The sequence below is a fragment of the Papaver somniferum genome, chromosome 6 (genome assembly GCF_003573695.1).
Source record: "Papaver somniferum cultivar HN1 chromosome 6, ASM357369v1, whole genome shotgun sequence".
NCBI classification, from domain to species: Eukaryota; Viridiplantae; Streptophyta; class Magnoliopsida; order Ranunculales; family Papaveraceae; genus Papaver; species Papaver somniferum.
This window is the reverse complement of record NC_039363.1, coordinates 5,642,678-5,663,390: the sequence shown is the minus strand read 5'-3', so window position 1 is coordinate 5,663,390 and position 20,713 is coordinate 5,642,678. Positions and strand designations below refer to the sequence as shown.

General features: G+C 35.8%; 2 protein-coding genes across 7 annotated transcripts; both read left to right on the top strand.

The window, feature by feature from the left end:
- The first annotated feature begins 7,157 nt into the window (after positions 1 to 7,157).
- On the top strand, positions 7,158 to 11,107 carry LOC113286770 (serine/threonine-protein phosphatase 2A activator-like). 2 transcript variants are annotated; one of them, XM_026535386.1, is made up of 3 exons: positions 7,158 to 7,350; positions 7,625 to 8,920; positions 10,766 to 11,107. In XM_026535386.1, the coding sequence occupies exons 2-3, from the start codon at positions 7,707 to 7,709 to the stop codon at positions 10,767 to 10,769; spliced, it is 1,218 nt and encodes a 405-aa protein (XP_026391171.1). In that variant the 5' UTR covers positions 7,158 to 7,350; positions 7,625 to 7,706; the 3' UTR covers positions 10,770 to 11,107. The 2 variants fall into 2 exon arrangements, with proteins under 2 accessions (XP_026391171.1, XP_026391172.1); XM_026535387.1 differs by lacking the exon at positions 10,766 to 11,107 and having other exon boundaries at positions 7,625 to 8,924.
- Positions 11,108 to 16,053: 4,946 nt separating this feature from the next.
- Positions 16,054 to 19,030, top strand: LOC113286769 (F-box protein FBW2-like). 5 transcript variants are annotated; one of them, XM_026535385.1, is made up of 3 exons: positions 16,054 to 16,262; positions 17,329 to 17,644; positions 18,165 to 19,030. In XM_026535385.1, exons 2-3 carry the CDS (start codon positions 17,340 to 17,342, stop codon positions 18,802 to 18,804), a joined length of 945 nt encoding a protein of 314 aa, XP_026391170.1. In that variant the 5' UTR covers positions 16,054 to 16,262; positions 17,329 to 17,339; the 3' UTR covers positions 18,805 to 19,030. The 5 variants fall into 5 exon arrangements, with proteins under 5 accessions (XP_026391170.1, XP_026391168.1, XP_026391166.1 ...); XM_026535383.1 differs by lacking the exon at positions 16,054 to 16,262 and adding an exon at positions 16,271 to 16,601; XM_026535381.1 differs by lacking the exon at positions 16,054 to 16,262 and adding an exon at positions 16,271 to 16,605.
- Positions 19,031 to 20,713: the final 1,683 nt, after the last annotated feature.

Here is a 20,713-nt window from a genome sequence, read left to right as displayed (position 1 = left end):
GGATATTCGGATTCACGGAGATATAATAAGGCAGCTAATGAACAACGAATACTTAGAAGACCAAGTAGTACGCTACTACAGTTATAGGTTGTTCAGGAAGCGGGAAAATGAAAAGATGGCTGATAGTGTTGAACATAGGTATGCGGAGTCTGCATTCATGACGCCAGATGCTTGGGTAAGTCAAGAAAATAAAATCATTTTGCTACATAACAAGTCATTCCTGCATATTATCTTATGCCCATATAATTACTTCAGCATAAAATGTTATGCAACTAGATTGAACTGCATAACAAGTTATTCAGCATTGTTTTCTACACCTGTTGTGCACCCTTTCAATTGCATCCACTAACTTTTTTTTCCTAAAAATATTTCTTTTGCAGTTCTTTGTTAAAACAAAGGAGAAAGATGGGATTGCCAAATTTGTTGGAGAATTCATCTTGAATCTCCCTATTGAAGTTGAGAGAATGTTCATTCCAATGAACTATATGACAAAGGAAAACCCTGCTGGTACACATTGGACATTGTTAGAGTATGACTTTTCAGAGGGTGAGTGGAACTACTATAACAGTGTTGAAGGCTATAAATCTAACTGCAAGAAACAAGCTCTCATAATGGCAAAGGCTTGTATGCCGTATTTGATCCAAAGATATGATGAACTGAATCTATCACCACAAATCGTGGATATAAAGCGGGAACCGCTTGTATACAAGGATATTTTTACCAAGATTGTTCCTGAACAAGGTCATCACCCCGACTGCCTCATATTTGTATGCTATTATATGAAGATGAGCATGAAGTCTCAAGTCAGGGACAAATGGCTGAAGTTGGGAAAGGAAGATGCAGTAGAAAAAGCCAACAAGAAAAGAGTAAGTCTGGTATTGAAAATGCTGACGGATCTTAGAAACAGTTGGGCGATAGATGCCAATGAAGACATCTGGGATGATGTTGCGCGTCAATGTGATGAAGCTGAGCGTCAAATGTGAAGCTGTGCATAATAGAAAGGCTCAAACATAACTTTGTTTTAACAACCTGTGTGTTGTTGGTAGGTTGAGAAATTTAACTTGGGAGTGAAAACTAATGGGAAAGTAGTTAGTGTGAAGCTTAACTTCAGTCAGTAGTTATGTGTAATGTGTTGGTATGAAAACTTAACTTTAGTCAGTAGTTCTTGTCAGAACAACTTATGTTATCTTGTCGATGTTTATATATATATTTATTATATATCAATGCTGGTTTCAGTGCTTCTATTTGCTGCAATCTTATTTCATTTAACTGTACTATGATATAAATCTTACAAGGAAAATGAAGGAACAACAGGTTACATATAAAAATCTAAATAACAAGTTATGCAACAAAATAAACCTGAATAACATGTTATTCCTAATAAAAATAAATGTGCATGACTTGTTATGCAGACGCATGACTTGTTATGCAGATGCAGATGCATGAAGGAACCACATTTGCATGAGTCGTTATGACGCCATCTTTAAAAGAATAAATGCATAACAGATCGTGCATCGTCGAAAAACAATGCATAAGAGATTATGCATCTTCAAAACAATAACGCATAATACGTTATGCATCATAAAAACTAATGCATAACAAGTTATGCATCATCAAAAACTAAAGCATAATCCATTATGCATTTAAGAATAAAAATGAAAACATTATCTGATAGAAGCAGAAAAACACACAGTGAAAAAAAAAGTATTTTTCATAAAACCAATACAAAAAGAAACTAAGTAAAGAAAAAGTACTTGTTCATAAAAACTAATACAGAAACTAATGAAAAAAAATGAATAAGGTTCAAACATAAAAGTAATAGTCTGAAGAAACAAACAAGATAATTGCTCTTCTTTAACTTCCCTTAGGCTGCTTCGGCGGCTTCTTGTAACAGGTAGGATTCGTACATGTTTGCTTGTTATGATGACCAAGCTCAAAACAATTACCACAGCGAATAGCTCTCCTGGGCTTCTCATATCTGCTCAAATGCCTATTAGCTTGTGGTCTCCCTGGCGGCCTCCTAACATCAGGTACATCGATAATATCATTACCTTCATAAACTTCAGGCCTGTTATAGTTCGGAATAGGATGAATTGCATGACTGTAGGCATTATTGAAGTATGAAGTAGTGAAATAAGGTTCAACAAAATCATATGGATTAGAACCAGACATTGTTATCGATGCGAAAGCATGCACACATGGAAACCCATAGACGCGCCACCTCTGACAGGTACATGTCCTTGCCTCAAGGTTAACACTATGAGAACTGTCCCCTCCTTCCACTTCATAAACATGAGTATCGGACTGTATAACCAGCCAGGTTAAACCCCATCAATAAGAGCCTTCATCTTATTTTCATTCTTCGGTGTGAGAATTGTTATGAAACTATTACCCGTATTCCGCCTTTCTGACATCATACTCATCACATCCTTCCTTATCTGATCCAGAAGAGCATTTGCAGGGAGCTTCTTGTGTACCTTCATCCAACTATTGAAGGATTCAGCAAGAGTAGAAGATGTCCTACCATACCTACAACCCTGGAAAAAGGCATTTGACCACTTCTCTGGAGGGATATCTTCAATATAGTCGGCAACCCAACCACAACCAAGACCCCTAATAGTAGCGATGGCAGTTTGGAAACCTTCGCGACTAAGAGCATAAGAAGCAGCTTGAAATGAATCAATAACTGCACCATACCTTTCGTCAGATGCATTAATAGGTAAGTTCATCTTAAGATGATAATAGCAGAAACTATGGAAGGCTCCAGGAAAGTAAAATGGAATCGCTCTCTTTAATCCTTCTGCACGATCAGATAAAAATGTGATTGGCCTTTGATCATGATCAAGAACATTACTCAAATTCCTCATGAACCATTCCCAGTTATCATTATCTTCACCAGGTACCAGGGCCATGGCTAGTGGGAAGAAGCCTGCACAGAAAAAAAATATAAAATCAAGCCAGCGTCTACATGAAGTATGTGCAGCTAAAAAAATGCATAATGGCTCATGCATCTAAACTAAATAATGCATAAGACATTATGCATCTAAAACAGAAAATGATGCATAACCAGAAAAGTGAAAACAAATAATGCATAATGTCTTATGCATCTAAACTAAATGATGCATAAGACATTATGCATGTGCATAAAAAGGATGCATAAAATCAATAAGTGAAAACCATAATGCATAAGACATTATGCACCTAAACAAAAATGTATAATGCTTATGCATCTAAAACAGAAATGATGCATAACCAGAAAAGTGAAAACAAATAATGCATAATGTCTTATGCATCTAAACTAAATGATGCATAAGACATTATGCATGTGCATAAAAAAGGATGCATAAAATCAATAAGTGAAAACCATAATGCATAAGACATTATGCACCTAAAACAAAAAATGTATAATGTCTTATGCATCTAAAACAGAAATGATGCATAACCAGAAAAGTGAAAACAATAATGCATAAGACATTATGAAGAAAAAATAAATAATGCATGAGACATTATGCACATATATAAAAAGGATGCATTATCAGAAAAATTACCATTTTCAGCATTGATAGCGGTTGCAGCCATGAGGCATCCTCTATATGTCCCTGTAAGAAAGGTAGCATCGACATAAACCATGAGGCGAAGGTAACGGTAACCATGGATGCATGCCTCGAAAGCAATAAAAAGACGCACAAACTTATTTGAAGGTGCCTCATCTTCTAATTCAGCTGAACTATCCTCGTTCGCTTCAGGTTCATCCGTTTGAACTTGAAAATCAATCCAACTCCCAGGATTTGTGCTGCGAATGGAATCTACATACCATGAAAAATGCGAATACGACATGGCTACCTCACCAAATATATCCTCATACACTTTCTCTCTTCCGTTGTAAGCTTGGTAATATTTCACATTGATCCCGTAGCTAGTTTTGAAAAACTTTGCCAAATCAGATGCTTTGAAACTCGGATCACTTCGGATTTCATCCTTGATCAGACTAGAAACAAATTTACTGCTGAGCCTGTGGAAAAGCCTTTCAGTTCCAACACCACAGGTATGACTGCTCTCATATTTCTTAACCTTAAGCATCTAGTTTTCAACATCAACAACACAAACCTTATACTCCCAAGGGCAATTTTCTTTTGAGAATTTTGTATAGAACCTGCTAGGTTCATTCTTCTTATATATAAGAACACGCCCAGCTTTTAACTCGTATTTCTTCACTACAATACGTACCTCTACTACACCTCCAAAAAACACTTTACCAACTTCACCAAGTAATTTATCCCAACCTTCAGTCCTAAGAACCTTGTTAACAGGCACATAACCATCTTCAAGGAAATTCACCATAGCTTGTTCGCGTTCATGTTCTATTACACGACTACTTGAAGCTCTACTACGACTTCTGAAAGAATTACAGCCAACTTCGACAAGTAAATCAAAGCTCTTCTGACCTTTACAGTGGCAACGAGATACAAAACATTGAAGCAGAATATCAGAATCAACTCGCACAAACTTGCTTCCATCATTAAAGGAAAATCTGACATGATGCGGTAATAAACGAGTCCAGTTCTGGCAAACGGCTGTCTTCAAAGACTCCAAACTTGTGTTGACATCAACAGGATGTGCTAAGAATTCATTGAAGTAGTGAATTACAACTAGTGCACTACCAACAGGCATTTTCACCCTGCAAAACACAAAAGAGAAAAAATCAAACATATCTATCCTGCATATTGCTTCACAAAAATTCTTACTCAAAATTAAAAGATCAAATCAACAACAGCAAACAATCTACATTAACCATAATCAGATGAGAAATCAACAGGATATCAAAATCAATAACAGATAACAGATCAAAAATAAGAATGGAAAAACAAATCAAATAAAAAATCCAAAAGAACAGAAGCAAAACCTATTAAATTGGTATGTCAACATCGGAACATGAAATCGAAACAAAAAAATTTAATCGAAAAGATCTACATTGATGTTAACAAATTCAAAACCTAGAAAATAAACAAAAATTCAAAAACAAGCTTAAAAGATCTAAAAAACGATTCGAAAAACTAAATTAAGCTTCGGAAACCTAAAATAATAGATCCTAATCTTACAGAAACTAAAACATAGAATCGAATCAAGATTAAACAAAAATCAGAATCAAGATTGGAATAAAAACGAACGAACCTGAAGCTTTGCTGAGTAAATTGAATCTCTCTCGGTAATCAAGGACAAGTGAGGCTAAAGCTTGCTGAGTAAATTGAATCAATCTCTCGAAAATAAACAGGATATACTGAAACTGAAAGTGAGGCTAAACTGGGAAATAAAAAAGAAAATAAACGAATTTTGAAAACTCTGGGCCTACAAATAATTTGTTGGCTGCTTTTGGGTGCGCCCGTGAGATTTTGTGAGGGTGGGTTTAACAGTAGAAAAATGTGTAAGAATGGGTCTCCCTGTAGTTTTCACTTTTTCCAATTCTTTCTACCATGAAACCCACTGTCGGAAAAACACGTGCGGGCTCATAAATTTCACTTTTATTATTACCAAACCCATCTTTTCTGAAATTACATTTCATCGTGATTTATTTTTTCCTTTAGTGGATATTATCCCCTCTTGTTCACGGAGACAAACAGAGAAAGAGAGGAATAGGAAGAGAGAAATATGAGATTAACTTCAACGGAACGACTGATTCGTAAGTTTTCATCGACTGCGACTCTTAATTCTGATCATTCCTTATCTTTTCCGTTTAGTTCAATTTCGATATTTTCGTTTTCAAGTTTTATATCTGTGTTTATCGAAGTCTTCAACATCCAATTTCCCAGTAATTTATTGGGATTCTCTAATTCGTGAATATGTTTGTGAAAACATTAGCGTATTTTTTACTATAATGGGTTTCTCTAATTCTCTAATTCATAGAATTATCTTGTTCTAAAGTCCATATATTGTTTGGTATTACCCTCAGAATCTTAAAATTGTATATATATGAGATATAAAGTTAAAAAAAGTGGGTTCATATATCCCTTGATAAGTTCTCAGGAAATCTTAGGGGGGAGGGGTCGGACTCCATATAGAGGATTTGCTGGAAAACTGATTCCCGCAAGAAACGTGATTTCAGGGATTTGGGCAACCAAACATTCCGAAGGAAACGTAATTCCACCAAATCCCATGCACCCATAATTCCCACCTTTAAAATTCTACATCCAAACCCACCATAAGTTCTTTCTAAGAATTTATCTAGCTTGAGATTTAAGATTTTAGATCTTCATTTGCCTCTTTGTACACATTGTATATTTTTAGTAGTTTGAAGTTATCTTTAGTATTAATTATTTTAATAGAAATGTACCCGAGCTAATAGTAATGTACACGCAACTTCAAACTATGGAAATAATCTCATTTCAAGTCTAACTCTGAGCAAAGAAATAAATTTTGTATATAAGGAAACTATGAGAATCACTTTTTCAACAAATCCTTCGTATGGGATCCGACCCCTTACCCCTAAGATTAACTGAAAAACTTATCAAGAGATTTTTGGACCCATTTTTTTAATCCTAAAATTCCATATATATACTTTTAATATTATGAAGGTAACGGCAAACAGTACACAGATTTAAAACAAGAAAAGTCTATGAATTCATGAATCCTATATATTCTAACTAAGTTACCAAATGCATGAAGGATTTGCATGAATCCAAGGATTTTTAGTCCCACTCGGAATTGTGAATTCTGCAACCAAACCCAACATAATCATTTTTTTATGATAACCATAACCGTAAGATTTTTATTTGGATTTTTTTTCTTCTTTACTAAATAACCTATTATTTTAAAGCTAATCATAATAATTATTCCGTAAATGGTCCAGAAAAATCGAGGCTAAACCTTTAGATGAATAAAAAAAAGTCTAGGTCAAACCCATTTGACAATGTGTAGGGAAGTTCAGAGTACCGAAGTTGGAAAAGGTTTAAAGCACCACAATGATTATGGGGGTTCAAGTATAGTACCGAAGTGTAAAGTATAGGCAGCCGTTCTCTTGGGTGAAGGTAAATTTTTGTGTCGCGATCGAAAAACCAAAAGTATGGATAATTTCAGCCAGATCTACATGAGTCAGATCTGACTCGTCAGATTCAGACGAGTCAGATCGAGAAATAAAAGCAAACACGGTGTTTAAAATTTGTTAAACGTCCGTAAAATCTCTTTTCCTCTGCGCAAAATACACAGCGAGTAAGAATTCTGCATACACGGAGTTGATGCTGATGATGTAACTGCAGCTGAAGAAGAAGAAGTAGACCTGTAATTATCACCTATTAGATTGATCTTCAGTTAGGTTTTAGTTAGCGAAGCAGTTCGGTTTTGAAATCCTCAAATTAGGTAAGTCGCCTCATATTTCGATTTTAAATTTTACTGGGTTTGTCGTTGTTTAGAGGATTTGATCATTGATGATATAAAACCCACAATCCCATCTTCACTTGGGTTCTCTCTCTCTGTCCTTTAATATTATCATGTATGGTGTGTGGTATCTAGGGTTTTCTTCATTTTGTATGATTTTTATGAGTTCTGATCATGGTAGAGTTTGGATTGTAAATCATAGATGTCGATTAAACCTCTGGAAATCTTATATTTTTGCCAATTTGGGTTATTGCAGGGGACAGCAGTAAATGAATGTTCTTGATTTTGTTTCTCTGGTGAGATTTGCCAATTGATTGGTGCCTAGTTTCTTTCGAAAAATGGAACCACCACAATCCCCTTCCTCTACCACTAAAAAACCAGACGACCAAAACGAACCAAAGCAAACCCCACCACCATCAACAACAACAATTCATCACTGTCTTCCACATTCCACCACTCCTACCACAACAGCAACATGCCGTAGCTGTGGTGGTCCAGCTGAAATCCCACCGCCACAGCCAGTATGGTCAGAAATGTCACCACCACCAAATTACAGACCGATCCGTGCTCCGGCTGTAAACCTTCCTCCAAATTATTCACAACAAGCTATCATCCTTACCCCAGTTCCCAAGTCACAAAAAGTCTCAGTCATTTCACTGCCTCATGAATTTCAATCACCTTCCAAGATGATTCATTCACCAGATGATATTAGACACTTTGTTGAAACTGATTCAGCGAATAATTTCGTCGGTTTCATCGTTTCCTTGAGCGAATCAATCCGCGGGAAGAAACTGTCAGAGCCATGTCATGAATCTGAAATCCTAGGTTGTATCTGTTCTATAATGGATACTCTTATGTGTTGGGTTGATGAGATTCCTCCTGTTCAACAATCTGCTAGATATGGGAACTATGCATTTAGGGATTGGTCTGCTAGATTGCTTGCGAGTTCCGAGGATTTGATGTTGAAATTTTTACCTGAAGAACTTAGATCTTCAATTGTGGAGCTTGTTCCTTACTTCACTGATTCATTTGGGAATTCAAGTAGAATTGATTATGGTACTGGTCATGAGACCAATTTTGCTGCTTGGTTGTACTGTTTAGCTAGAATGGGACTAGTCAAGGAAGAGGATTATCAAGGTGTTGTTTCCAGGGTTTTTGTCAAGTATCTTAATCTGATGAGAAAATTGCAAACTGTTTACTCTCTTGAACCAGCTGGTTCTCATGGAGTTTGGGGTCTTGATGATTATCATTTTCTACCATTTATATTTGGTTCATCGCAATTGATTGATCATAAGTATATAAAACCGAAATCAATCCATAATCAAGATATAGTGGATAATTTTGCCGAGGAGTATCTTTATATTTCGTGTATTGCGTTTGTGAACAAAGTGAAGAAGGGACCGTTTTATGAGCATTCACCTTTGTTGAATGATATTAGTGGTGTGCCTAATTGGAATAAGGTGAATGGTGGACTGCTTAAAATGTATAAGGCTGAGGTACTGGAGAAAGTCCCAATTATGCAGCATTTTCTATTTGGTTCGCTCCTCAAATGGTAATTGACTGTACTTGATGATCTTCTTAAATTTAGCTTACACCTATTGTTTATTTTAATTGTAATGAGTTAACAAATTGTTGCTCTTAAGATTAGCTGAGTTGCTTGGTGTAAATATCTTACTTGTCTGTCTAGTTGGTTATCCATGGTTCTAATTTCATGCCTGTATTTTTTGTTCTGTAAACATATGAACATTTTCTTTAGTTCAGTTCTGAGATCAAGTTGCCTATGCTTGTTATGTACGGTTATTAGTAGGTCATTTTGTATCTAAGAAAAAAATATGATAGGGCAAACCTGAGAATCCGTAGAAAATTAAGGATTGAAGGCAATGATAGCTTAGGATATGGAAATAATCCAATATTGTCATCAAGCATGTTGCTCCATCATTAAGATTTGAGTTTTGGTAATCCGTATATAACATTTAGTAACCAGTTTATAAGGTTGAGGTGCTGGAGAGATTCCCAACATTGCTTCTGATGGTAATTAACCATATTTGATACTCTTGTGAATACACTAGTTAGTCACATAAATGGGAACAAATTGAGAATATTTTGGTTTTAGTAATATCCGAATTATCACGCCCAATTGAATTGATGTTAATATTATTAATTTTATTGTTGCTGAACTATAATTTTACTCCGTGCCTGTATTTTTTGGTACTGTTGGCGCTTATACCTATCAGTTACAGTCTTTCCCATATAAAGGCGGCAACTTATAAGTATAAGCGCCAACAGTACAATGAGAAAGATAATCAAGGGGCCAAACCTGAGAACTAGGTGAAAATTTAGCATTCAAGGCAGATCTGTTACAGGACAATGCTATCTTATGCTCTGAAATTTTTTGTCAGTCAACATGCTCCGTCATTAAGATTAGACATCTAGTAACCATCGTATAACCTTCTGGAATTCATGACCAACACATGTCTTTTTAGATTCTTTACTGGTGACAAGTTGAGAGGTTTTTGCTATAAGTACTCAATTAGGCATCTAGCACACCCGATTAAATTGTTGTTTATTATCTATTTATCTTGTTCTTTTTATCGTTGTTTAACTATAATTAACTCCATGCCTGTGATTTTTGATTTGTTAGCATTTGTGTTTATGCTTTGCTTAGCAGGATGTTTTGATCTTCGCTTACCATTTCGATATATTTAGTATTAGTAGAGAGGTTAAGATTTTCAAACATGAGATATGCTACTGATCAATATTAGCTAAGACATCTAGTAGCCATTGTATAATCTTTTGGGAAATTATGACCAGCATGTCTCTCTCGAAATTTGTTGAGGAATGAATTTCCCTGCAACTTTATATAGATGCTAGGTGCAACTTCATAGATAGTAGGTGTAACCCTTGCCATTCGCCACTTGCACAGCGTCAAAAACTTCAGCCAGATACAAAATTACAGTTTCAATTGATTATGGCAAATGCAATAAAACAATTAGATAAGGGTTGGGAAGATGTACAAACTGCCCGGAGAAAAACTTTCCACCAAGAGATGTGCCGTAGATCTTTAGATGTGTTTTCAAATTGACTTTATGTGCTTTGATGAGGTCAGGATGGTATACTTAGCATAGCTGGACCTATAGTTTTGAACTTTTTCACAACCTTATAGAAAGTCGAGCTTTCACTTTGCTAGCATGTTTGAGTTAAACTTGGTTGATTAGCGTTTTGGATGGTTTGTATGATGAAAAATATGTTATTAGATGTGCCATGCATATGCTTCACTTGATTGTGGACTCTAAGATTCTTGTTACAGCGGGAGCTCAGTCATTTGAATAATATGCGTCATGTTATCATTAGGCATTGTGTTCGGAATAACAGTCATTTTTCCTGGTTTTTTTAATAGGTGATGTGGAACATTGGGCCGACGAATTAATTTCCCAGGAGCAAAGACAAGTCAGGAATTACTAAAGCTTACGAAAATTATCGGATAATTTTTCTTTTAGTAACACATAACCGTGTAAGTTTAATCTCTTTTGTATTCGTGACACACTGATTAACAGTACACCTCTAGGGCCGTATACATATATTCATAACTTACGTTAGCTAGTAAGTATTTTTTTGTTTTGGCACACGTAGGTAGTAACTACCCTATTAGAAAAACAAGATTTATTTATGTTGAATAGTTAATGGGTTGAAACTGTTGGTATTGTCCACTTTACCTCTAGTAATGGCTGTACATGTTTGTTTTAGCATTTCCATCTGTTCTTCTTTTGATAGTCGTGCTATGTGAAACTCAAATTCCTTAGTTCATTTTGAAGATTAACTGGAGCAGTTATTCATGGACCACACTTGAAGAATAGTACTACAGATGTTTAAATTCGATACTGTTGTCACTAGAATTGACAACAACCATAGAGCCCAGTTTAATGTGATAATAAATACTAATTACTATAACCAGAGAAGAAATATATGTTTATGAAAATCATGCCGCTGAGCTAGCTTAATAATCACCTGTAGGAATTTGGATATTTGCCTTGGCTAGTTTTTGTTCAGTTCTGACATCAATTTGCATAAACTTGTCATGTACTGAATTAGTAGGTTGTCTGTATCTGAAAAAGAAATTTGATCGGGCAAACCTGATAATTCTGTGAAACTAAAGCATTGTAGGCAATGGTATCTTATAGGATTTAAAAATATTGTGTTTAAACATGTTGCTTCGTCGTTAGATTCGACTTTTAATCTGTGTATGACATTTGGTAACCAGTTCATAGGGCTGATGTGCTGGAGAAAGTCCCAACTGTGCCATACTTGAAAATCTTGTCAAGTTTATCAGACAATGGGAACAAATTGAGAATATGTTGCTCTTAGTTTGCACCCCTAATTGAACTGTTGTTAAATTATCAATTTCACCGTTGAGCTACTAGTTTTTTTTGCCATGCCTGTATTAGCTTGTACATTTCCTATTACAGTATCAGCTCTTCAGTGTCTATTTGACAATGGTGTTTGAGGGGCCAAACCTGAGAATTTGGTGAAAATATAGCATTCAAGACAAATAATGTTAGCTTAGGCTTTAAAACTCTTGCCAGTCAGCATGTTGGTGTATCATCAGATTAGACATTTAGTAACCATTGTATGACCTTTGGGAAATTATGACCAGCAGGCAGCATGCGTCTTTATTAGATACTTTATTGGTAAACACGTCTAGAACTTTTCTCCTTATAAATTGCTGATTGAACACACCCATTGAATTGCTGTTTATAATCTTATTTTCATGGTTAGTTAACTAATTTTGTTCCGTGTCTGTGATTTTTGTATTGTTATATGCTATGGTTAGCTGGATATTTTTAACTTAATTTGCGTATACCGGTGACTTACGGTATTAGTAGGTTAAGAATGGAACTTGAGGGGTTAAACCTGAGAATCTGACAAAAATTACTATAATCAGACTCACAGAAGAGAGAAATGTTTATGGGAATCATATTGCCTTGATCAGAGTAGGAATTTGAACACGTCTTTGACTGATGATGTGTATATGTACGTCTGCAGAAGATGCATGGTAGAACACACAAGTGGTCCAGTCGTATCAGATGTCATTTATTTTCTTCTCATTGTATTTCCACTCACAATATGTTTAGCAACATCAGACTTATCTCTTGGTTGGGCACATGAAAGATGCACTAGGAAGCCTACTGTGTAATAAATTTGTGCCTTATGTCGGTACAACAGGGGGAATCAGGTGCAGTGATTGCACACTGTAGTGGTCCTATCTCCAGTGTTTAAACTTGTCTGTTAAGCCCATAGTTGAATTCAAAAATTAGGCCATGGTAATCGGCCTCTTTTTTCTCTGGCTGTAATCTACTCATTTCTTGAATCTACATTTCTCTGAATCATCACTCTTCTTAAGAAACCAACATTTACTCTTGAGCCAGTGACCACCAAGAGGAATGTAACATATGGCTAGGTAGGACTAGACTGAGTCGTATCATCTGACACAATTGGACCACGTTTCAGTAAAACCAGAGTTCTTTACTGGCAGCTGAGAAAGCATCTTGTTAGCGATGCATGAGTCCTGGTTTTCTTACCAACATTCTGAGTTTTAGGTGGTGTATGAATCCAAAGTCCTACTCACTCTTGACTCTGTTCAAACCTGAGAGTTGGACCATTTCACCAGCAGCTAAATCTGAGATTCAGAAGTGTTGAAATCTGAGTCGGAGATTCACATACCAAGTGAGACACATAAAAACTACCTTGTGAACTTTGATTTACCCTGCTCAGTGCTCACCTATCAAGAAAAATAGGGTTAGAGAGAATTAATGGTGGACCAAATGTGTCACTGTGATGATGATTGGGATACCCTGCTACCCATTTTATTAAAGACTTCGATGTTGATACAACCAACTAGGGTATGTATATATCACTCTATCTAAACTCTTAAAGTCTAAACCAAACCACAGTGGCAATCCAAACTCCTCCACAAAAAAGATTATGAATTTGTTGTTTTTAAGCTTTAAAAATTAATTTAAGTTAAAAGGAACCCTTAATTTAAGATCAGGAGGATCTTCTTAAAGTATCTTTTGACTAGAGTCCATGTTCATGAAGACGCTCCATTCGTCAAATTCTTCATTATTAGTATACATTATTAAAATTGTAGGTGTGGTTTTAAAGAAGGGATAGGATCCGTTAACATGATTATAGTTTTTCTTACCGATCCCAACCGGTAATGAATTTGAAACTAATTTTTTTAGTGACATGTTCTTTTTATAAGTCTCTACATTCCAACCAAAAACGAGGGAACATTTGTTTTTGTTTAAATAAATCCTTCTCAAAAAATAAAATAAAATAAAAATTATGATGTGATTTGGCTTCAAGTTCTCATGATATATAATGTGTGCTGTATATGGTAGGACTTTGAAGCTTCACTTTCATACTTGTGCACAAGCTTGTGAACAGATCTAGTTTGTTTGCTTGTTTATAATTAGAAATGAATGAACAATAGAAACCAATTGGGAAATAACCCAGTGGGCGAATTCTTATTCTTTAAGTCAGAAATTTGAATCTTTGCACTGCCTGTTATAAGAAAGATTGAAGAATGTATCCAGCATCATACGAGCATAGTTGTGCTCTTGATTCTACTTTTCTTCTAAGATTCAAATTAATTTCGACGAAAATCATTTATTTTATATAATTTACATGTGACTTAGTATTGATTTACTTTTTGGTTTTACTTGGTACTATCATGTGATCAGATTTGTCCATTTAGCGTTAATCTTCTTTTAAGCTAATTTTTTAGTTAATGTTTTCCTTTTATGACAAAGAGCAAATTCTTTAATACTCCATTTCAGGAGTTTATGAATATTTAAGTAGCTTCCTTGTGCTCCGCGCAACCAGAATCACTACTTAATTATAAAAACAAATACTTAGAAAAATGATTTTCATATAGTCTTAGGTTGGAGTGAACAAATGAAAAATCAAAGGAGGCATGCATGACATGTCCACAATGTTATTAGCTTATTGCTAATGCTTTCAATATCATCATCATCATCGTACATTTGCCAAACCAATTGGAACTAAAAAAATGAAGTAGCTGCAAGATCATTATATCCTCTATTGCAACACAAGAATGGTAGTTTGAGATTTTGGGTTCCATTCGTCTACCACCATTTGCTTTTGGCAGCAAGAATATCTTCTCTACTTTAGGAAATATTGCTTGTGAGTCTATACATTAATGTAGTTGTATCAGTTCTTTAAATTAATGTAGTCTGTTCTGATAAAATCGTATCAGAACAGACGATCCAGGATGCTGCAAATTTCTATTTTTTATGCCTCTAAATATCGCAAGCTTTGTATTTATACTTGTAAAAATGCTATATATCTCCCATAATTTGTAGTTCAATCATTCCCACGCGGTTAATATGGATTTATTACCAAGTTGATTGCTGGGACTCAACGATCAACGACATTCAGTTGATAACCGGGACTCAACGGCTAACGACTTTCAGTTAATCGACGTTAATGCATATATTATTAGGGTTTAATGTAGTTGCCTGCAAAAGTTACACCTGTCAGGTGATATTTTGGCGACCTTGCTACAGCCAGGACAGCAGAGCTTGTCCAAATGGTGAAAAGGGAAATGATTCTAACATCGAAATTGGTAGTGGGGTAAAGATGGGAATGATCAAAGGTCTGGATTGATTGTCCTAGATCTGGACTATATTAGTTGTCCAAGTTATAGAGTTTTCCTATTTTGGGTGAATGTAGAGGCTACAATTTGGGTGAATGTAAAATCAGAGGCATATTATCCTCAAAAATTCAGCATTATAGTTGAAAAAATTGTACCATGATGTCATGTAAAATTCAATAATACCAACTACATTTGTTGGTTGAGACTTATTAATAAAATGTCTCATGGAGGAAAAAATAAATATAGTTTGCCAAACTTGTGCTCATAATATACACCACCTATGCTATGCCACAACTCTCAAAATCATTTTGGAAGATGGGGCTTTGCCAAAGATAGGAATGTTAGTTGAGCAAATAGTCCAGGAAAAAAAAAAGGAATTTTAATAAACTGCCCCACTCTCAATTTCGGGTTTAATAAGTTGTTCCCATTTTTTTCAATTTTTCAAAACTGCCCCCAGCGTAAAGTTTTCCATCTAATTTAGTTTTCCATCTAAATTTTTATTTATTTACCCTTTACTTGTCACGTTTATCTTCTATTTCATTTTTTCAGGTTAGTCGAGTTCGGTTCATGGATTCAGGGTTTAGGGTTCATAGTTCAAGGTTCAGGGTTCATGGTTCAGGGTTAGGGGTTCAGGATTCAGGGTTAGGAGTTTAGCGTTCATAGTTCAAGGTTAGAGGTTCAAGGTTCAGGGTGCATGGTTCATGGTTAGGGGTTCATAGTTCATGGTTAGGGTTCAGGTCATAGTTCAGGGATAAATATGACTTTTAAAAAGGTGAGATAATTGTCGCCTTGCATTTAACTGGATGGAAAGCATTATTTGAAAAAAACGGGGCAGTTTAGAAAAATACAAAAAAAAACGGGGGTATCTTTTTTACCCTAATTCAAAACTGGGTCAAAGAAAAAAAAAAAAAACTAGTAATAGTCAAATTTCCTTGAAAGATGGCAAATAAATCACAAAAAGCTTTGGAAATATAAGTAAGAGGCCTTAGCTTCATCGAAACAGACCCCATAATGATTTTAGACTTGTAGGCAGTAAAACCCAATCAGAGAGCCATTATGTCTGACTGAAATCAATGCCTTTGGTGGGGGTGATGGTGGTGGTTAGTTTCAAATCTCAATGTGTGTAATCAAACTGGTTCTAATCTTGAAAACCAAGTAGTCTCTCCCTCTAGTCACTCACCACCACTCTCTCAATCTCACACTCCACGTATAATAAAAAGTAAGATATAAGAGAATCATGGATTGACAAAACACATAACATTCACTCATTACCCATTTGGCAATTTGTTTGTGTTATCCTTCATCTTCTTTATTAAATAAGCTTTTCTTTTTCTCTTTTCTTTTTGTTTTTGGGTTCTTGTTCTTGTTTTATCTTTTGTTCTCCTCCTCCTTCCTTCCTTCCTTGTTGCTGGTCTGGTCTGGTCTAGTCCCTCTCACTCTTTCACTCATCAGACCCTCCTCTTCTTCTATTATCTCTTTCTTTCTTTCTTTCAATCATCTTCTTCCCCCATCAACTTAGGCGGATTAATCGGTGCACAGATCCAAGAAAAGAAAAAAAGAAAGTAATTTTACATTACCATTTTTATCTCTTTTCATTTTCTTATTTCTTGTTTTTTACTTAACGTGTAAAATGCAGTAAACTTGTGTGAATAGATTTTCTCTTCTCTTTTCTGTGTATTGCTTTTTTTTCTCTTTGATTTGATCTGTTCTTGGTTCTGTCAACACCAACATTTATTACTCTCTGTGTGTGATGGTTACATGATCTCTCTCTGGGTCTCTGGGTATGTATGTAATTGAATCATTATAGGCTACTGTGTGTGTAATGGATGGTGGTCCTGATCTTATGGATCTTTATTGTTTCAATTAATTGAGAGGAGATATCTCTAATTCAATGCTTTTTAATGAGAAAAAACAAGGGTTTCTTTCTGTTTTGTTGTTATAAAGGAGCTTCAGTTTTTCATTTCCACTGTTATAAACAGGACCATTAATTCAGTTCCTGGGAAGATTTCAAGTTTTTTTTTTACATTCGTTCTTTCAGATCTTTCTACTTTTCTTCATTTCCTTGGTTTCTGATCTGTGTTTAACCCTTTTCTTGTAAGTATCTATGAATTTATCTTTTAACTTCCTGTGTTCTTCCATGGTGGTTCCTTCTTGTTTCCTGTTCTGGGTTTTCTTAAAATTGCTTCAAAATGGTTTCTATTTGTCTTCTCTGTGAGTTTCTTTTGATTTCTGTAGTGGGTTTTTCATGGATTTCTGATTTGTGGGTTGTTTGTTTGTATTTGCAGGGATTGTTGAGATGGAAGGAGGCGAATTCAGAAGCTGGGATGAACTATTACCAGATGCACTTGGGCTAATCTTTAAGAAACTATCTCTTCAAGATATTCTGACTGTGATTCCTAGAGTTTGCAAATCATGGGGGAATGTTGTTGCTGGACCTTACTGTTGGCAAGAGATTAATATTGAGGATTGGAGCCGATTGCAGTCACAGGACAAGATTAATCGTATGGTTGAATTGCTTGTTACTAGAAGCTGTGGTTCTGTTCGTAAGCTTGGGGTTACAGGGCTTTCAAGTGAGCGTATGTTGTCCTTCATTGCGAACCAGTAAGTGTAGTACTACTTCTGTCTTTTGGAAACCTTGATTTTGTTTCCTAATTTGTGAAATTTTGACAAATTAATGATAGAAATGAACACAATACACAATTGCAGTTACTGCACAGAACGTTAGATCGATACCCTAAAATAGGAAACACGCTTAGATTGACCAAACTAGTTGCATCAAATTAATGTTTACTTTTATATCTTATAATGAGGATGTCTGATTTTTGTTTTAGCATGTGTTAGAAATCGTAAATGCATTGTGGTTCAGGTTGTTGTAATGTTGTATCATTGTGATATTCGAAGCCTATCTTTCTGATCTCAATTGATCCAACTGTCATAGCTAAGATAAATCCATTGATGGCAATTCTGTCCATAGTAATTTTTTGATTCATCCATGTTTTTTTCTGAATTGATCCGCTTGTCCTAGCTAAGATGAACCCGTTAACACTAATTTCTGTGCCAAGTAAATGTTGGGTTCATACATGTTCTTCTTTTCTGAATTGAGATGTTTGTTTTATGTCAGTGCTAGAAACCTTCAGACTCTGCGTCTACCTTCGAGTCAACTAAGCAGTCCATTAGTGGAACAAGTTGCAGCGAAACTAACCAGCATTACGTTCTTAGACTTGAGCCACTGTGAGAAAATCAGTGGTCCTGCATTGGAAGTGATTGGCAAGAACTGCAAATTCCTCTCAGGGCTTAGACGGGTCATGCGTCCACTTGAGGTTGTAGACAAAGATTCCCAAGATGACGAAGCTCATGCAATTGCAACCACCATGCCGAAAATGAAATACCTCGAAATGGCTTACTTAGTTCTCAGCACAGGTGCCGTCCTTGAGATCATCTCAAACTGCAAGGATTTGGAATACATTGACTTGAGAGGCTGCTGGGATGTAAAGCTCGACGAGAAAGTCCTAAAGGAGAGACGCCCCAAATTGGAAGTGGTTGGACCAGTTGTAGACGAAGGCAGTTGCTGGGATATGGATGATTGTTCGTACTATTCAGATTCTTCTGATTACTTGGCTTGGGATTTCGTCGCTGGTGGAATTGCAGATTACGATGACTTGAGTTCTGATGGTTGGGATGATGAGCAGAGACTCGAAGAACTTGAAATGAGGTTTTATGAAGGAGTTAACCAAGACATCTGGGATCATTCAATCTTTTAAGCTTGCCCTGTCCAGTCCTACCCTTAGTGAAGAAGGTAACGTATGGAAGTAGTTCTCGACTTCTTTAATATTGCTGCTGCTTCTAGTACTAGTTTACTTGGGTGTATTTTACTAGTAATTCTGAGTTTAATTTGCAACTTCTTGTAATTTGCTTGGAACTTTTATATTGCTTAAAAGGATGTATTTGTTTCAGTATCTTATCTATATGAAGTTGTGTTGTTCTCTATCCCCCCTATTGAAGTTCTTTCTTTTCATTTTAAGGTTTCTGAATTGGATTTTACAACAAGTAGTGGTGGTTCTTGAGATCATCAAGTATGACAATAAGAGAAAGCAATGAGCATGAATTTAGTGCTTGTTGTTGTCCTTGTTGCTTTTTGAATCTTGAGGTTTAGGGCGTTCTTCAAACCTGCAGCACCTGACAAGTCTATTGACCACACAATTTGCATTTAGTAGTTGCACAGATTTTCTGCAGGAAATTTTTGTGGATCAGAAAACCCTTTTTTTTTTTTTTTGAAAAACAGTAAAAATGGATTATTCTGTGTCAAACTTTTAGACTTTGAAAGTAAAAGCTGACGGAATGAATTATTCTGTGTCATAGCTGTTGGCACAGTACATTGGAAAAAAACTTGAAAAACAGTAAAAATGTGACTAGAAAGCAAGGATAAAGTTGAAACTTGCAATACAGTAGTAAAACAGTAGAATTTTCTCCCAGTACAGTGGTACTGGTAATAATAAATGAAGGGGGTGTCCTATAGTACCTAATCTGAAACTGAAACCCCCGGTACTCTCGGTCAATAAATACAGTCAACACACCCATTGGGTAAAATAATAATAGTTCAGAAGAAACTTGGGGAAAAGCTTTACAGCGCAGCTCCAGGAGAAGATTGGAAAAAGAATGAGCCTGGTGCTGAGGAAGCCCTGTGTGTGATTTTCTGGGGTGGAGTCGGTGGGTTTATGTGAATATGGGGAAAGAAAAACCTCGCGTTTTTAGGGGCCACCGGCCACCCTAAAGGATTTAGGGGCCATCAATTTATATCCAGCCAAAGACTCTAGTTAAGGGGTACCCTATATGATATTGAAGTTACATAAATGCCCTTCTAGTAAAACTGTATAAAAACCAAACAATTCTACTCATTTCAACTCTTCTTCTTCCAGTTTCCTATTATCTTCCGATTGTGGAAGAAAAAAAAATTTTCCTCGTTCAACCGAAACATCGCCGCGAATCGTAAAATCAAAACATCGTCGATTCGTTTATAAAACAATGGATAAGAGAAATGAAACCCACAGACCTAGAACCAAAAATGTTGCTCGGGGTATCGATCCTAAGATTGGGATTTTAGCAAGAAATAAAGAAATTCTTGCTGCAAATGAAGAAGAACGCGAAGAACGCGAAGAAGAAGTACCCGGCAATGTAGTCGGTGGTGGCGATTCCGATAGTCAAACACTTCGTCAACTTCAAATGGCCCCAATTAGGTAAGAATCTATCATTTTTGGGGTTTATTTCGCTTTAATTCGTCGAATCGAGAAAAAAAAATTCTAGGGTTTTCGGTTATTTATCCAGATTCAGACGATATTCATGCTCATTTACTTCCGAATGTAGTCGTGTTCTTCATTTCTCAAGAACATCGACAATATTCGGGAGAAAGATTTGATGATTATCTGCCGAATATTGGTGGCCATATCTTCCTGGATACAAACTGCTAATAATCGGTAGTTTAATGAATTTTTTGGCTACCGAATATATTTAAGTAGACACACAGTATTCGGAAGAACACTCACTACCGAATGTATATTGAAAAAATCTCAAAATTTATGATATAGGAAAAATCCCATTTTGGGGCCAGTATTTATTCGGAAGACAATATAATGTTTTATACCTCCGATTGTGTAGGATAAAATTTTAGAGTTT